This window comes from Pelecanus crispus, chromosome 6, assembly GCF_030463565.1.
Source record: "Pelecanus crispus isolate bPelCri1 chromosome 6, bPelCri1.pri, whole genome shotgun sequence".
Classification (NCBI taxonomy): Eukaryota; Metazoa; Chordata; class Aves; order Pelecaniformes; family Pelecanidae; genus Pelecanus; species Pelecanus crispus.
Genome location: NC_134648.1, coordinates 66408287 through 66426864, shown reverse-complemented (window position 1 = coordinate 66426864; position 18578 = coordinate 66408287). Strand labels below are relative to the sequence as shown.

Here is an 18578-nt window from a genome sequence, read left to right as displayed (position 1 = left end):
TGCTCCAAGAAACTGCCGCAGAACTGTCACTTACTCATCACGATTCACAGAGCCTGTGCCCAGAGTTCCTCTCATTCAAAGTAGCATGCGATCAAGTGTAGAAGCTTACAGCACACTTGTAAAACCACCACTTACGCCTCCAACGCAGGACACGCAGTAGTGATTCTCTTATTCAGGGGCTGAAGCTGCCAGAATTGACTGCTGAACACAGTTGGTATTACGCGCAAACCCTCTGGTTCCAACTGCCTTTACCTTTGATGACATTTCCAGGGGCTCACTTGAATTGCTTGGAAATAAACATATATACACTTAGATGATGTTTGAGTATTTGTCCTCCCTTCAGAGTGAAACTTAACCAACTTTCCAATAAGGAAGAGTTATAGTTGTCTTCTTGCAGTAAATTCTTCAAGATCAGATGCCTACTGACTCTAAAGGGTCTCTATTTATCACAATGAAGATTTAAGAAAAAACTTAATTGGGAGTTTGAGGTCATGGCTCCTACGACGTTTATTTCTCAGTTTTAGGTCTTCTAAGTGAAGAACTCTGTTCTATCAGAAATAACTTTTCCCAGTAGAAAAGCCAAGAAAACCCCAACCCACCAAATCAATAAAAGAAATCTAGGACCTCTAGTGATTCTTTTTAGCCTCTTCCATGTGCTTTTTCTATATAGCAATTTGTTTCAAATGCTGTCAGAGTGTCTCTGGGCAGGAGTACACATCAACTACGTGTAGTGAATCAAAAATTAAAATAAAACAGGTCTGCCACAGCACACCTCAGCTAAGATGGAGCACCACAGAGGTCTGCTACCAGACACCAAAGAAGGAAAAACAAAGCCTAGAAATGTAATATTAGCCATGAAACAGCTGTGTCTCAGAAAGCCAGTTCTAACTCCAAAGGCAGAAATCAGTGATGAGTTATTCCTCCCTCTCTTCCCCCGTTCCTCTTCTCCCTTGTATCAAAGGGCAACCATTTCAGATCCTGGCCGCCCAAAGCCACGCGTGCCCTGCTGCAACAGCAACCCGGCAGCATCTCAGGGCTCAGTGCTCCCGCTCGAAAGTGGCAGCTTCGCTCCTTGCCATTCAGCTACTGCAGTGACCAATAAAAGAATCTCTGGAGTGTTTAACATAAAAACTAAGGCACTTTTATTTGATGTTTCACATAAACTGTTTCCTTTTTTAATGGTGAAACACATCCATAAACTGTAAGATTTATCCAATTACCTATATCAGAGATCTTATTACAAATTACCTATGACATTGGTGAGTACAGTTGTGAACCTTGCAGCAGAAAAATCTTTAAACGCAAAGACACAAAGGCAAAGAAGTCACCCTAGCTGGGGGGAAGAGAACAGAATCAAATTTTCCCATACTACTTTCCCTGAAAACTTCCTCTTTTTGTGATGAAATCCAGACTCCAGAGACCAAACGTTTCCACTGAAAAGCTAGTACGTTGGGGGATGGAATGGAGGGAATTTTCTTGTGACAGCTATCTCAAAACACATCTTCAGTGCTCCTAAGTGAATGCATCATAAAAAACCCAACTCTCCTACTGCTAAAAAAAGTTTAAAAGAAGAAGAGTTTTAGAGAACACCTGGCTCTCCAGCATTTTCTTAGCACTGCAATTCTACTGCTACTCTAATTTTTAAATAGATGTGAGACCAGAATCAGGTACCCACATTTATTTAACACATAGATAAACATTTGCCTTTGGAGTAACTGAGAAGCCAATGTTATTGCCTAAAGGCAAGATGAAAAAGGATGGAGAAATGAAGATCAAAGAACAAGGAGAAATGCCTTCTGCCCCACAGAAACTGTCTGATACAATTTTAAAAGAAGTGGATGTTTTAAAGTGTAAAGACAGGAAACTAATGATGAAAAAGGTTTTATAGAATAAAGGAAGCTTTGTATTACCTTGACCTAATATGCATTTTCTAAATTTTCTACGCTGCAGGCTGAATGACAGTCCTGGGATACCATTTGCAGGCTGTGCATACAGGTTTCTGCAGGTACTGCCATAACAATTTTTAGACAACTCCAGTCCCACTGCAGGGTCCTAACCAAGAAGGCACCAGCCTTGATAAAATCATTTCATGCAGAGAAAGACTATAGACTCAAAGTACTATGGGCTATAGACTTAAAGGCTATTGACTTAAAGCACTGTAGACTATATCTGTAAAGACTACAGATTTAAGCACTCTGAAATGGGACATAAACCCCTTAAATGGTGCAAGCTGACCTATACCCATCTTTGAAGGAACTGCAAATCCAATTACACCTGTAGACAATATGTTAAAAATATTAACAAGTAAAATAAACCTCTTCTTTCCATTGAGGAGTTACACAAGCTAGAGATTACATTCAACAAGAATTCACGTGTGTAAATCCAGTGCATGATTGATAAACACATTTTGCGCCTCATGTGAGCCCAGAATTTACCATAGGTGTCTGCATATTTCCTTTGATAATAATCAAATGCTACATTTAATCAGGTTCTCTTAACATTTGACCAAGCAGCATCACTTCAGATGAGGTGTAACACTTTCAACCTTCGAAAATGTAAATACCAGCGCAAGACAGGAGACATTCCTGTCTTTGCAGTAGATTCAGTGATCTGAGCTAACGCAGGAAATCTTGAACGCACTTTCAAAAGTTAAAGCAATGACAGAGGTTACATTGTTTTGTTGGGGGCTTTTAATTAAAAGAAAAAAAAAAGAAAACCCTGAAGCTGATAGAGTACACCATAATCCCCAATAGTCAAACTTCAGAGAAAGGAGGTATATTCTCAGCTGGTCTAAGTCAACATGGTTTATAGGTTTCTGTGCTGTTACAGGGCAGATTCAAGACGATGATTATCTGAAAGTTCTCCTTATTTTAGCGAGTGACTGCCTGTTTTAAAATAAAAATGGGAAATGGAAAGCAGAACCTGCAAACACATTAATCCTCTGCAAGCAAAGGAAAACTAAAGGCTACTCAATTTCGTTCATGTGTTTCAACTCTATAAAAGATACCAGTTTATGCTGACTTTTCTTTCTTCAGTTGTTGGGGGGCTTCCTCATGTCCCACTTTCCTCCCAGTAATATATTTTGTCATTTTAATGGCTCCATACATGTCAGTCAAGAACCATCACCGATTATGCTGTGTAAACAGTTTGCTTCTTGTTGCCCACCACACATCTCGGCACCACACATTCCTGCTGGCGTTCCAGACGCCATCTCCAAAACACGCGCAACCGCTACCATTTGGATGATTTCCCCCCCCCCTTCAAACTGAAGAGATTTCTGCTCAAACTCTTTCCCAAATAGCTGCTTGAATTCATTACCCTTAGCTAGTAACAAAAGGTTAATGTTTATTTCTAGAAACCTTGCTCACAGGAAGCCTTCCTTCAGCGCAAGTGACTTCCGTAACTCGCGCCTCTGTGAGCAGAGGGGTTGGGAGTGCTCTTGGATGAGCGGGGGCACCTGGTCCCCCATTTGTCATCTTCCTGAGGTCACCCGCCAGCTGTCTGTCCTCTCAACACCCAGCCTCGCCACCACGGCAAAGGCATTCTCCCTTGCTCAGGTTTCCAGGTCTGAACTTCCAGATACAGTAAATCAATCAGCCATCGCAGAAACTGCTCAAACAACTGCAAGTAAGCATTTTAGCACCCTTGAGCAGCCTCGCTGTGTAACAAGGACACTGCAGTCCTAGCTGGAATCTAGCAAAGCACTCACTCTGCATGACTAGTATAGATTACACTTCGGAGGACTGCAGAACTGCAGCTACATTTAGTCTGTGACTAAATCAGGCTCCACTCGTACTTGACCCTGAGAAGAATGTCATTGAATGCAAGGGCCTTTTCTCAGCTATGATCTCATTTTTTTTTTTTTTTCTTTTCAATGGCTAAAAAGACAATTAAGCCATCATTTCTGTAATTACGAAGTAGCTCTCTTTTTAACATGTTGTGGAAATGTTTTGGCATGGCTTGATCTTCAAATTTTTAATTTTCCCCCTGCCCTCCAACTCCACTCTTCCTCCTGTGTGCTACGTTAAGGACAAAGGTCACCAGAAGAACACGGATATGTTTAAATAATTATTATTACTCTGAGGAAGTTAACCATTGTTTTGTAACTTACTACCTGAGTCTGGACTGTTTTCACAGGCTTATCTTTTTTTAAGGATAGGGTAAGTTCAGTCTAAAGACATCACTGTGTCTTTCCCAACGGCTAGGGGAATGTTTCCCTGGGTTTGACTCCGGGAACACAGCACCTCTTCTGTAGGCAAAAAGAGAGAACACAAATTTTATTTTGAACAACAGTTCTTTTGGACAGACAAATTCTTCTTTTAGGACAGAAATTCCCTACAGTTCCTCACCCTCTGCCTTTTTCTCTGACTTCCGCACACCCCACCACGTACCATAAATCCCCCAGTGCACGGCAAGCAATCCATATTGATGAACTGGGACTTTTGGGCGAGCTACATGAAAGGAATTCCTCTTGGACCAGCTTCCATGTAAATTGTGCAGCTGTGAAGCAAAGGGAGCCCTCTCTGAACAGAGCGCTCAGTCAGGATCACCTACAGAAAGAGGATGGAGATGCACAGAGACTTTTTTCCCCCTTTTTCAGTACATTTTGCTTGATGCACAGTTCTGTGGCAATAGACCACAAGGACGGTCATGGCTGTACCACAACTGCAGAGTACAGGATGGCCTGCCAGAAGCAGAGAGGAGATATTTTTGCCCCAGAAGCTCCACTAAAGACCTTGACTTTGGGCCTGAGGCTGGAAAATGGACTGGCCAGCACACTTTTAGAGGTTTTTTTTGCATTGAAGGACTGTGTTTTAGTCCCAGCAGGGGAGGACAGAGCCCCTGGGCGACTCGGGTGTCAGAAATGGTCACAGCCAGACTGCAGACTAATGGAGGTCAACAGTCTCCTTCGCCCCTACACCCTCTCCCAGTTTGCCTCCTCCATCTGCCTGCCTCATTGCTCAGCTCTGAAATGCCACTGCAGGGTACTGGTCTCAGTAAGAAGGATGAGGCTGGCCCTAAGGGGAAAGAAACATCACCTTCTCCCCCCTGCCAGCATAAAGGACTGAGAGCAGGAAAATAACACCAGAAATGCATTCACCACAGCCACAGGCTTTGCCCCCAAATCACTCCTGATGGAAAAACCATCATCTGAACAAAGAAAAAAGCTGTATATAACCCCAGCTTTGAAAACACCGTCTCCCCAGGTCAGCTGGTCTATTCTGTTTTTACTGTGACGCAGCATCCTCTGCTCTGACAGAGTAGCAGTGAATTCATGTTGTGTGGTAATTCCAGTCGAATATGACTCAGAAACAAAATAGCACAAGATGCACAAGAATTTCTAGAGGGTTTTTAACCTCTGATACTGATCAGATAAGTAAGCTGCCAAACCTAGTAATTATCTCAAATGTATAACTACGAGCACAGAGCAAGTCTCTGTGCTCGTAGTTATACATTTGAGATAATAAGAACCCAAAGTTATTTTCTTTAGGCAGTATTTGAAAAGCATAATTGTCAAAAGCAAAAAGATTCTCATTTGAACGACACTATTTAAAGGAGACTGTTCAGGTCAAAACAAGGCGAAAAAACCAGCCGGCCTGGTATCACAGCTGACGGACGCTCTAATGCATGAGACCCTCTGCTGCTTCAGATTCTGGCTGCTGCTCATCAGGTCACCATTTCAGTCTGATGTTTAGGATCAAGTTTACAGCTCTCAGCCATGCTGGCGTTTGCTCCTCAGGAAGGCCTGGAAGAGGTGGGAGGGAGAAAAGAGAGGAAGGCAGGATCTAGGAGTGAGGGCTTCTCCTCAAAACCATGGCTAGGCTAAGAACTAGAAGCATCCGCCCAAGTCATATGCAGCCTTTTGGCTGAGCTCTCAAACACCACTGTGCAAAGGAACCGTTTAGCCCCACTCTGTATCACAGAGCAGTCACAGACAGCTCACAGAGGCGGAGGGGAGAAGGGGAAAGAGTTGCTCTGTTCTCTTGAAAATATTTTTACAGGGGAATGAAGGAAAAAACACACTCCTTCAATCCTAAGAAGTTTCCTCCTATCTGTCAACATATGGTAGAAGCTATTATTATTTGGCTTAAATATAAAGTATCATTTTAAGCCTATTCTTCTATTTTAGCAGTTTGACATTTCTATTGTGAAATCTGGGTGTAATTCTCTGGATTTTGTTGTCCTTTATTGTGCCCTGGTGGAATTTCTAGTGGGGAAAAAGCAGCGATGATGGAAGATTTTCATTTTACTCTTCTAAAAAGCCAATGAGTTAAGTGTCTAAATGAAATCGTTCTTTATTTTATATAATTTCTGTTGAATTAATTTTTATTCCCTGCTGCTTTGAGTCTAATACAATTTCCTGAACCATCAGGAGCACAGATATCAAAGCAGAAGTGTGCCGAGTTAGGCAGAATCCCTTAGTTTCACCTGGGGGAGAAAAGTGCTAACAGAATTGTTACAGTGGAGTGATGTTCACAATTACTGAAATTCTCCATGGATTATTTGTATAACAACTTGACCCACCTTGCACACTGCATCCTCAGTAAACGTATCCAAAGAAGTTGTGCCTACTGATTGAATTGATTCTGAAACCCCGTAGTGCACAAACTGCATTTTTTAAACGTTCACAGAGTGTGCCTAGCAATTGGGGGTGGGGCAGAATATCATTAATAAATAATGACATTTAATAAATTATCTGGTGATACCCTGCTGAGGAGAGAGCTCACATTAACACTAGGTGGCAGAAGGCTCTGTCACATTGAAGACACCTGCAAACAGATACACTATAGACCTAGACTGACGCTTGATAGCCGATTTTAGATAAGCTAAGGGAAAAACAGCCGAAAGCAAAATAGGTATAAAATACCATTTTCCATCCTCTCTTCCAGTTCTAATTCTGGCTCTGACATCTTTAGCGCACATCATTTCACTGTTTAAAAGATCACTGGCCACCCCTGATTCTGAATATACCTTCTAAACTTGAACCTTAAAGCACCTCTTGTTCAATTCAGGTGAAGTTCTGTATGTAACAGGTGATTCTATTAAGCTTTTATTTAAGTAAAAGAGGAATTCACAGTTTAAAAAAAATAAATGGCCATTAGGGCAAGTACACAATAAAAACATACGCTGCTATTTACCTTGAAAGATACTTGAAACTGAGCTTGGAGTGCTATAGCAAGCACACTTCTGCATCTGAAAGAAAACCAACAACCTACAAGCAAAACTCATTCAAAACTCCTCAAGACTCACTGTGGAAGGGGTCTCCTAAAAATGGCAGCTGCTCCTTCATGGAGATGCATTTTCAGGAGATACTTTTGTAATTACATATAAAATTCCATGGTCTCAACTGGTTTCTTCTAGTTTTACATATTTAACCCTTTAAAAAAGTGTTTATGTTCAATTTTCTTCTAGTCTGGCCACTCTGTTTTCAACTACTCTAAGTTTCTTTCTCATCTAGTCTACATCAAATTAAAATAAGGAAACAAAACATTTAACTTCCAGTAAAAAAAGGTAAGTGAAGAAATATCAGCAATCACAACTCAAAAACAGTATACGAAGAAGAATTTGCTGCGTGGGCTCTAACAACCTGGATAGAAAAGAAAGCAAACAGCAATGTCAGATGTAAGGAGAAAGCCATGCACAGAAAGGAAAAGTAGAAGACAAGCGATGTCTAGATGTTGAAAAACAAAACGGGGTGGGGTGAGAACGATACACTATTTCCTTAGACAAATAAGTTAGTCGACAGCAAAGATTTCTTCTAGATCACTGGGGCTCCACTGCTTTTACACTTGCCAACCAGCAATGTCGCAGATTTACAGCGCTTGAAGGTTGGGTTCTACAAGTGTAGCTGGTGCCAATGAAGAGCTCAGTAGCCTTGTGGTGGGTCATTTTGCACCTCTAGACCCGGAGGCTCTTTGTGTTTAAATATAGTATGTTTTATCATTCACAGTTGTCAGCGGTGGAAATTGTCATCTAAGCAGTAAAAGATGCTGTTGAAGAAACCGGAGGGATTGGTTAGAAAGTAAAAATTATTTTGGCCGTGACAGCTCATCTCACTGCCCATTTTGAAGGTAAAGGATCAAGCCACCCATTGCAAATTGCTGCCTGAGAGTCAGAAAAATCAATAGTAGGTAGGAAAGCCTACTTGCCAAGGCCACAGCCACTGCCAGCAGATTATTAATGCATGTCTGCATTCTTTAATGTTTCCTAAGAAGCAACTATGTTAACTGAAAAGGTGCGATGTGTCACCAGCCCTTCTCTTCTCTCCTCTTCATTTTCTCTCTATATTAAAACCTTGGCTACCAAAGAAAACAATCATGTTTCACCTCATCTTTTCCCAGCTTTTCTGAAGTTCAGTTCCTGCTCTATAGCAATATATACAGTCTAAGTACTATCCCTGACAAGCTGTTTGACAACCATAAGTTGCACATCTATTTTACTCCCAGAGCTTTGGAGTTGGTAGGGCTTAGATGGGAAATGGAGGCCAATTAAAATAAACACAGACAATATCAATGAATTCTTCAGAAACACACAAGACAAGCAAAATGAAACACTACTGGCTTTTGCCCACAATTAGAATTCAGCCCATCTCGCAGGCTGAACACTCTGGCTGAGGTCCAGAAAGACACTTAAGCACATGTCTTATTTTAAGCATGTGAGTAGTCTCATTGATTTTTCACTCATGCCAGTAAGAATATTCAATGCGCTTAAAGTTAAGCGCATTGTTAAGTGCCTTTCTGGATCAAGGCCAAGCTATTTAGCCCTTGCAAGAGTTAGTCTACAGAATATTTGCCGTTATTTTAACTTCTCAAGACTTTCTTTGAGATAAAGTTTTACGGTGTATGGAAATATTTCATTCATTGAGTATCATACAAGCAATGACTGGTTTACAGCAACCTTCAGGGAACGAGTCTTCTTCCCCTTCCCACATCTTCTGAAGCAGTAACTGGAAGGATTATCAAGACACATTAAGCAAATACACCGATAAAGGAAATTAGTTTTGAAAGGGAAGCCAGCAGTCTTACTGATCTGGAAAGCAAAACTAGCCCCATAGCAAACAGCTGACAGACATATTAATTTTCAGTGAAAACTAATAAAGTCATTTGCCCGTATCCCATTCCAATACCAAGTCCTGTACAGCAACATTGAAAAACAATCTAATTGTTGACTGGAGTGAATTATCACAATAAGCACATATTCAATTCCATTTTTCCTTCTTCCTTTTACATCGAGTTGAATACAAAATTCAAGGAAAGACCTGTTACTGCTTCCTCAAGATGATCTCACTACATCAGAGCAATTTTACAGAGATCAAAGGCACAACAAAACACTATTGCTTTTTGCTACAAAGAAGCAAATGCCCTTCGCTTTGCTACAGACAACTGGATTAATTATCTGGTTGGCATTATCCAAGTTCAGTATCGTACCCTGAGTAAGCACTAGAGAAAGGCATTTAATATAAGGAAAGCTGCACTGGGTCCCACCAACGGTCCCTCCACCCCAGCAGCCCCTCCCCAGGAGTGGAGAAGGGAGCACATGGCAGCCTGACCACACCAGTGAGACCAGCTGGACGATATGACAATTTGCTCCTCTTTTACAAGCAGATATAGCTTTTCATTTCAGTACTTGTTTCTTCCTGAAATGTTTAAACTCGGTAGTGAAAGTACGTAATTGACAGGGCAATACATCAACAGAAAGCCAACTTAAAACTATATTATCTCTTTGAAACCTCAGGTTGACTCACAGCTGTATTACTCATCATGCCTTACACCAATGCAACTCCACTGATTTCATGCTAGCAAGCCCACACCTGATGGCAACTCAAGCCTCAGCATCTAAGACACCACTTTAGAAACTGGCGGACTACCTCACAGATCACCTCTGAGACCTCTGCGAAAAGTAACTAAGATGATAAAGGTAGCCTGCTGACAGACACTTTTCTAGTGGATTGTGGTTTAGAAGTCCTCAATCTGAAAGACATAATCTCTCTCTTTTTTATATATATAGTTACATTACATATCTTGACGATGAGATTATTTGATGAAATTTTATCATCTTGTCATGCAGAGTCAGAGCAGACAGACAAGAAGGCCACATAAAGCAGAAAAGTGTGGAGGCTGGAAGGCACATCTGGAGACCATTCAGTCCAGCCCCCCTGCTCAAAGCAGGGTCAGCTCAAGCAGGTTGCTCAGGGCCATGTCCAATCAAGTTTTGATATCTCCAAGGATGAAAACTTCACAAACTCTCTGGCAACCTGTTCCAGTGATTGACGTTCTTCAGAGCAAATATGTTTTAATGGAATTCCCTGTATTTCAGTTTGTGCCCACTGCCTCTTGTCCTCTCACTGGGCACTGCTGAGAAGAGTCTGGTTCTGTCCGCTTTACACCCTGCCCTCCATCAGGTATTTACACACATTGACAAGATCCTTCGGAGCATTCCCTTCTCCAGATTAAACGATTCCAGCTCCCTCAACCTCACCTCACACAACAGACACCCCAAGTCCTTACTCACTCCAGTGTGTCCACGTCTCTTGCACTGGGGAGCCCAGGACTGGACCCAGCACTCCAGATGTGTCTCACCGGTGCGGAGCAGAGGGGCAGGATCACCTCCCTTGACCTGCTGGTAATGCAGCCCAGGAGGCTGTGGGCCTTCTTTCCCACAAGGACACATTGCTGGCTCATGGTCAACTTGGTGTACTCCCAGGCCTGCTGTGCCAAGCTGCTTTCCAGCCAGTTGGTCTCCAGCCTGCACTGGTGCATGGGGCTATTCCTCCCCAGGTGTAGGACTTTGCATTTCTCTTCGTTGAACTTCACGAGACTGCTGTCAGACCATTTCTCCAGCCTGCTGAGGTCCCTTTGAAGGGCAGCACAACCATCTGGTGCACAAGCTGCAACTCTGAACTTTGTATCACCTGCAAACTTGCTGAGGGTGCACTCTTTCCCATCAGCCAGGCAGTAATGAAGAGACTAAGCAGTACCAGTCCCAACATTGACCCCTGGGGTATACCACTAGGTCCTGGTTTGCTGTAAAATCCACAACACATAACAGGTATGTTAACGTCACTAGATTGTATTGCTTTAACTAGTTCCCATTTTTAAATTAAGATGGTTAAATGAGAGCAGTATTTTAATACATGCAAGAATCAAGTCTGTTTCTGAAGCGTATCTGCTTGCTTAACTCCCTCTTAAAACTGAATTTCCTTTAAGAAAAGTTCCAAAATCGTTTGTGACTTCAGAGGGAAAGATAGACTTTTCTTTTTGAATTGCTTTACTATGTAACTAACCCAAATGGTGGACCTTATTAAGAAATCATTTCTGTGGAGAAAATTGCACCTTCACTTGAAGAGACGAGAGCAACAAGAAAGCTGTATTCCAGAACTGGGATTACAGCCAGCTTATGATGGAAAAAACATTGAATGCTTATGGCATAATTATAATGTTACAGCATTTGCTGCCAGAATTACAAAAATTATTCTTAAAATTATGCCCTAAATAGAATGTTGTTTAGCTAAACTGAAAGCACATTCCAAGAAATGTGAAAAAACAAACTTACCACGATTCCAAATCTAAATTATGCATACTAAGGGCTTGTTTTAATAAAGTACATTTAGTGGCTGAATAAAGTTTCACAAAAAATTATTTTAAAGATAATGAATGCCTGACATCCAAAAGAGTGTCACATGGAATTTCATCACTGAGTCATGTAAACTAACCTCAAGTTTAACCAAATGCAACTGTGATCAATATTGTGTCAATCTGAAAATATCTGGGTTTTAAGGCAACAAAACCAGATGCAAGGATGAGTAAAAAGCTGGAATCCACAAACTGAATGGAGTTCTTTGCCACTGAAAGGTCTGGAACAGTTATACTGACAGGGAGAAGCCAAACGAATGAAAAGTTTTGATAGTATTGCCACATTTAGCAGGAAGAGAGTCAAGTGCAGGAGAAATAAAAGGGAGCTAGTTTGTTACTGTTGCGTGTTATTTAATTTTTTTCTTTTAAAGATGGCATCCTCCACTTTTAGGCAGTTTGGGACATGGACTGTTCCTCCACACACCTCTAAATCACTGTGCAGTGTCTAGTAGGACAGGCTTGCATTATCTGTTCCTAGGCACTTTTGTAAAGCAAATAACAAAAACCCCAACCACATAAAATACAAACACCGTCAGATTTACCAATATACTCTTGAAAAAACCATTAAGAGTTACTGAACAGTAAGACCCAAAAAGGCCAGCTATGTACAGTAGAGTTGTGCTACAAAAGAAAAGGACATTGGAAACAGATTCTACCTTCACTGTGAAAAAGCCCTGAAGATAGGGTGGTGACTTCTTTTGTTCTTTTTTCCCCAAAAAATGCTGATCACCTTGCAGCCTTAATTAACAGCAACCATCCTCAGCCTTGATGACTTAAAGGGCTCATCCAGTGAGAAAGAAACCCATCCAGTGGACAGAAACCTAACATTTGCCAGCCAGGCAAGTCTTCCTAGCCTGTAAAAACTAACTCCTGGAACAGTTTTATCTTTGTTCTGCTGCAACATGCGACCACCTGTAGCACCTACCAGAGAGAGGGAATGCAGTCTGGTTACCGAGGCTCACTACACATGAACTTTAATATATCATAGAGACACAGGCCCTTTTAAACGCAGTACAGATACCCTGTTGGGTATGCTAAGTGATTGTATAAAGGTGTGCTTTTAAACGCAGTACAGATACCCTGTTGGGTATGCTAAGTGATTGTATAAAGGTGTGCTTTTAAACGCAGTACAGATACCCTGTTGGGTATGCTAAGTGATTGTATAAAGGTGTGCTTTTAAACGCAGTACAGATACCCTGTTGGGTATGCTAAGTGATTGTATAAAGGTGTGCGTACACAAACATGCATGCACATGTACTCCCACCGCTGTGCTCTGTCATGCATCCCGATCTCAGAAGCAGGTGATACAGATAAAAAGTTGCCTACAACAATCCCCTTTTATTGTCCTTATCATTTCTTGGCAATAATACTTATCATGAGTTGCAGTGGAAAAACCCATCAACTAAAACCAAAAAACTGAGCTGAGGGAGGAAAAAGTGTCAGAGTGAATAAAATGGGAGTTTTATTCCTCAAAACAATAATCCCTACCATGACAGCCTTGCTGGCTCCTTCTCCACTGACAGGAAATTTCTGTAAAAGAATCATGTGGTGCTGGAACACAAAACTGCAGAGCTTCATATATGAGACAGGCTATAGTCCTGACCAGGGATTAACAAACAAAGTAAAAAGCCCAATCCTCTCTCCTTTGCCTTCCAAATACTAAAAACTTAGAATGTGACAGAAACCTGTTGACTTTGACAGGGTTTAAGTTATACCAATACGAAGTCAAAGAAGCAGAACAGCTAAAACTGGCAGAAAAATAAAAAGTCTACAACTTCATTGCCTCACAGAGTCTCCTGCAAGTTTTTATCTTCACAAAAATAGGCAGAAAATCCTAGAGGACCAGCGAAGGGCAATGGATTTATGAGGTCTGAGAATCCCAAAACAAAAATGCAATTGAGCTAGCTGATTTTATCATTGTATCCCTGAAAGCTTAAATAAAAAAAAAAAAAAAAAAAAAAAACAAAAAAAGCACAGAAAGCACCTACTAGAAAAGCACTGTCAGTATTGTCGTTTAAGCATGTTTCTCTCCCCACCTCTGAAAAGTTGTCTGGCATTTGACATAATTGGGAGGAAGAATTTTCTCCCCTGGCAAAGTCAATTAACTTCACTGTATTTGTATCATCTGTCAGAGCCGAATCTGCTATCTTCTTCGTGTCTGACACAAGCTTCTACACCTACTTGACACATCAAACGGGTTTTAAAGAAATTACTGTGCTTTAAAAGGAAGTTCCATGGCTATGTCAAGTCAAAAAGCTGCAAGACAAGAGGTGAGTGATTATTATATTAGTACATGATACACTCCCCTAGAATATTGAAATACAGTGCGTCTTTGTACTGAAGTTTAACTTCTTTCATGCGATTTGCTATTTCATTATGAAACTCCTTTAGTCTTCAATCACCATAAACATCTGTAGAAAATTAAAGAAGGTAATTTTCCTGCTTTGTGCTCTTGAACTGCTTAATTTCTCATATTATTAAGATATAAAAACTCCTTACTGTAAGAAGAAATTTAAGAAATAGCATGGGCCACTGCTTTAACATACAGCCATAAACAGGTATATGCATGTTTGTGCAAACATGCACTGAACGTTATAACCAAGCGTTTTTCTTTTTTTAAGACTACATAAAATATTAGTGCTTTATGCAGCACCATACAATGTGATGTCATTAGATTATGTGTCATGCCGCTCTTTGGCATCATTAAACCAAGTACCAGATCTCATCACATTTTATGGTCACTATAACTCACAAGTCTAAACTCATTTCCCATTAGCCCCAATTTAACGTTTGTGTTTGTTGTACATCAGTGTATAAACCTCCTAATTAAAGGCAGCAGAGCAGAGAAAGATAACACATACAATATGCTTAATGCATTTCTTCAGTTAAAACGTAAATGAATACATAGCAGCATGGTGGGTGATGCAGGCGTTGAAAAAACTTCTCTATTGAAATACACTTCCTCATAATCGACCATTAAAAGCAACTGGACCAGTACTCCAGCTCTCCCAGAGGGCAGCCAGGAAGCATTCACTGGATGCATAACTGGGAAACAACGTCAGGGTCTCTGTGGGCCTATACTTCTCAGTTTTTAAGCCCCCAAGCAGCACGAAAGAGCGTATCACAGAAGAAAGTCAGTCACTTTTATTTGGGCATGGATCTACTCTGAAGTAAAAAACTATATTCTGCTCACCAAAGGCACTCTGACGTTCTAGTGAGAAAGCGGGTTAGGTCAAATAAAATTTCTTTACTAACTAAAATGAAGCTAATAATTTCTAGTGAGTTGGTGAAGCGCAGCACATCACATCTGGCAGGCTGCTGATATGATTTAAGGGAAGAGAGCAAAGGACCATATTGATTTCTCCTATCAGTAGGACAAGCACTCTAGTAAGTTGACTTTAAAGCTCGCCTTTAGGTTTATAACAAAAACAGGCAATGATTTTTTTTTTCTTAAAGTCCCACATTCAAATTAGTTTCATAGGAGCTACACCAAAAAATATTTAAGCGTGATTTACACTGATAGATCTCAAGAAATAAACGTAAATGCGGATTCATCATCCGATGAAGTATTTTCCCTGCAGGGATCTCATTTTATCCCAGTGATACTCAACAGCTTTCATCTACGATTTAAAAGAAAACACAAAAGTCACTGCTTGTAAAATGCACAGCTGTCAAAAAATCTGAGGGGGCTGGGAAAATAGATAAATTATTCAGGCTAATCTGTAGCACTTACTCATACGGACTTCTTCCAACTAGAGACAGCTTAATAGCAAAGGTCATGCAGCTAGGAGCGAAGAACACAGGTCACACAAGACACAGCACTACATAAATTAATACTGGAAACAACACAGAGATAGTAGTGGCCAACTTAGAAAACGTGAGCTCTGCTTACTTCTGTCACTAAGGAGGTGGATACATACACAAAGTAATATCAAGCAGGGGAATGGGGAAGAAAAAAAACCAAAGGATTTACACATGGACTGGAGCCGAACTCCAAAGGTATTTTTGTGCTTAACTGCCTTTGAGGATTTTAGTCTACCTGATTTAACAAAGGCTGTAGAGGAATCTGTGATAGGATCAGATCGGATCCATCTCTCTGCATGGTTGGTCTCTTCCTCTGCGGCTCTGCAAGCACCTCTCCAAACAGCACACACTGCCCCATGCGCCAATACATCCTTTTACACTAACGCCGTGTTTCCAACACCTTTCCTTCTCTAGTCTGATTATCCTAAGCTAAGTGTTTTTAATCAATTCAGAGCCTACAGTTCATTAAAACTAGCAAGACAGACTCTTCATTCAATTAGTTGCTCTGGAAAATGTTACCTTTGTCTATTCAGTATTCAACCTGCTTTTCTGCAGGAAGTTCTCTGAGCATTAGCTTCTCTCTTCTGGGGCGACACACCTATCTTCAGCTGTAGTTGCTGAAACAATCAATGCATTGACATGCCTACAGAAACACCTAATAATACAACAGCAATAACGACGAGTTATTACATTGTAAATGTAAAATGATATATAATGATATATGCATATACAAATATACACACACGCAAACATACATATCAATAAAATCATTCCAGCAGAAATTACAGCTTTTCTGGGTGCACAGAGCATGCCCTCAAGGCAGTTACTCTTGATGCCCTTAAGTCCTACCCTCTTCCTGCAAGAATTAATGGTGCCACTGCAGTTCCTTCACCACTTTGCAAGGAAGTAGAGAGTTTTTGGGAGCTCTCATTCCCCCCTACATTCACCCTCACCATGTGGCAAGCTATTCTTCTGGGAGCATCACCAGAGGAAAAGCAAAATTTTTGGAAACAGCTCATTAAAAGAAAATGTAATCAATGAGTTTATGTGTGGGTTGGAGAAAAGGAGGGAGGAAAGAAAATGAAGGGACTCAAGGAGTACACATGCTTGTTTCTATGTCTTTTTCCTAGAAATTTTGCTAAATTTAGCATGTCTTCTGAACCTTTTTTGTTTAGTTTGATTTTTTTTAACATAAGAAGTGTTTTAAAGCCTCTCCTTTATTTGTATTTCTTGCTTCTCATATTGTTTTTGCTTTCTTAAGGAAACTGGCAGCTGAAATTCTGTTCTAAAAACAAGTCACCAACATTTAGCAGTGTTGCCATTTCAAACACCAGACTCAGCTAAAACTGCCATGTGGCAAGACGATGCTGTTTCAGCTGTTGGAGCCCTCAGAAAGGGCAAAAAATGCTGAATAAAACCAAAATATAAGTCATGAGTCAACAAAAACTCTGGGATTTGTTGCAAATAACCATTCTTCAAAGCAGCCCAAAATAGAGGACGCACAATTCTTTGAAAACACCAGTAGCCTGTATTATCACCTCCACCCAGCCACTCCAGCTTATGTGGTCCTCTCTAAGTAGCAAGTACTTCCCAGTGCCTAGCATTGATACTTCAAAACAGATAATCCCATTTTGCAGATAATGAACCAAAGCACCAACAGGGGGGGGGGAAAAAAAAAAAAAAAAAGAAGGAAGAAGAAAAAAGAAATAAAATCGAAGGACAGGCCCATAAGGAGCTTAGATGTGTAACTACCACAGATTTCAGAAATCTGACCTTACTAGCCTTCCCAAGCTCACCCAAAGACAGCAACATAGTGGGGAAACCAGCTCTCTCTCCGGAGGTCTAGACTAGAGCCCCGCTGTACTTACCTGCCATCCCTCAGCAGGGCAGCTGGGCAGATGCTGACACTTACATTAAACTCCATTACTGCTCCACTACACCCATGGCAACAAGAGGTGCGCACGTGCATGAGGATGGCACGAAACAGACCCTGACATGGGTACTGAAGTCTCATATGTATTTGCTATCCCCATTCACAAAGTATTTTTCTGAGAGGATAAAAATAGCATTAAAAGACAAGACACTCCTTTTCTTTTCTTTTCTGATCTTCAATTCTCAGGGCAGACAGCCTGTAAAACCTGCTACTGTAGTATGTATGGGCAGTTGATCTTAGCAGATAGCTCCAGAGAGTTTTTCAGCATTTCTGTTTTGAAATACAGGAAAGTCACCTAGCAGCCAGTAGCTCCCAGTAAGGCCAAATACCTACTAACTCGGCCAAGCTATTACCCCAACAAAGAGCCTGCAGCACTAGCACACTGCTTCACTGCTGCGGCTCCCTGTCGTACAGGTAGCCGCATTCCTTTGCTCCATTTGCAAACATCCCTGAGCCATGTCGAGCACACTCCTTAATTATATGAAAGTGCCTGAGAGCACGCACAGTTCATCCACTGTGTTGCAAAAGAAAGTAGTATCCACACATACTGCCCAAGGGTAGGAACATTAAGGGCACGTCTGTAGGCCTAATTCTGCTCCCACCAAAGCCACTACAAATCCCCTCTGCCAGGGCCAGGAGCAGAACTGGACCCATGTTCAGCTTTTATTTATTTTTAAACTTGCCACCTTCAGCACCCAAGCAAGTTCAATGGGAATTTGTCAGAATAATGTTTTGACACTAGAGCCAAAAACAAGTCCGGGAACATGTGAACTTCCTACGGCTCTTAGGAGAAGGCAGGGAAGGCATCTGGCAGCATTAGTTGCAAGCACTGGCTACAAGACCTCGTGAAAATGGTGAGGAGCGTGGTTGCACTGAATTATCATTGCTGTCATCTCCAGGGTCAGTACCAGCTGTTCTGACACTATCGATCGCTCAGATGCTTGTAGAATTGGACACCAGTTTTACACGTTCTTCTGCGGTTCCATGCTTTTCCAAACAGATTTAAGCACTGGATAAATTGAATGAATTCAGTAAACCTAAGAAGTCTACAGATCACTTCTGGGTGAGCAAGAATGAGAGAACAGTCTCACAAAAATAGTTACTTCAGTGATTGCTCTTACACAAAAGCCAAAAGATCAAGAAGGAGGATCCTATGGCCTAGACTCCTTGAAGCAGAGTACCATTCATGCACAGCAGGCTCCTGAAAG

At 41.2% G+C, this 18578-nt stretch overlaps 1 protein-coding gene across 3 annotated transcripts in view; it reads right to left on the bottom strand.

The window, feature by feature from the left end:
- The window catches only part of MNAT1 (MNAT1 component of CDK activating kinase), a 130505-nt gene that overhangs the window by 5822 nt on the left and 106105 nt on the right, over positions 1-18578 (bottom strand). The window contains exon 8 of one of the 3 annotated variants that reach the window (XM_075712499.1): positions 4538-4550. The exons of the other annotated variants lie outside the window; for them this stretch is intronic. Coding sequence (XP_075568614.1) covers positions 4547-4550 — 4 coding nt within the window. The 3' untranslated portion in view covers positions 4538-4546. Of the gene's footprint in view, positions 1-4537; positions 4551-18578 lie in introns of those variants that run through there. 3 annotated transcript variants of the gene reach the window in all.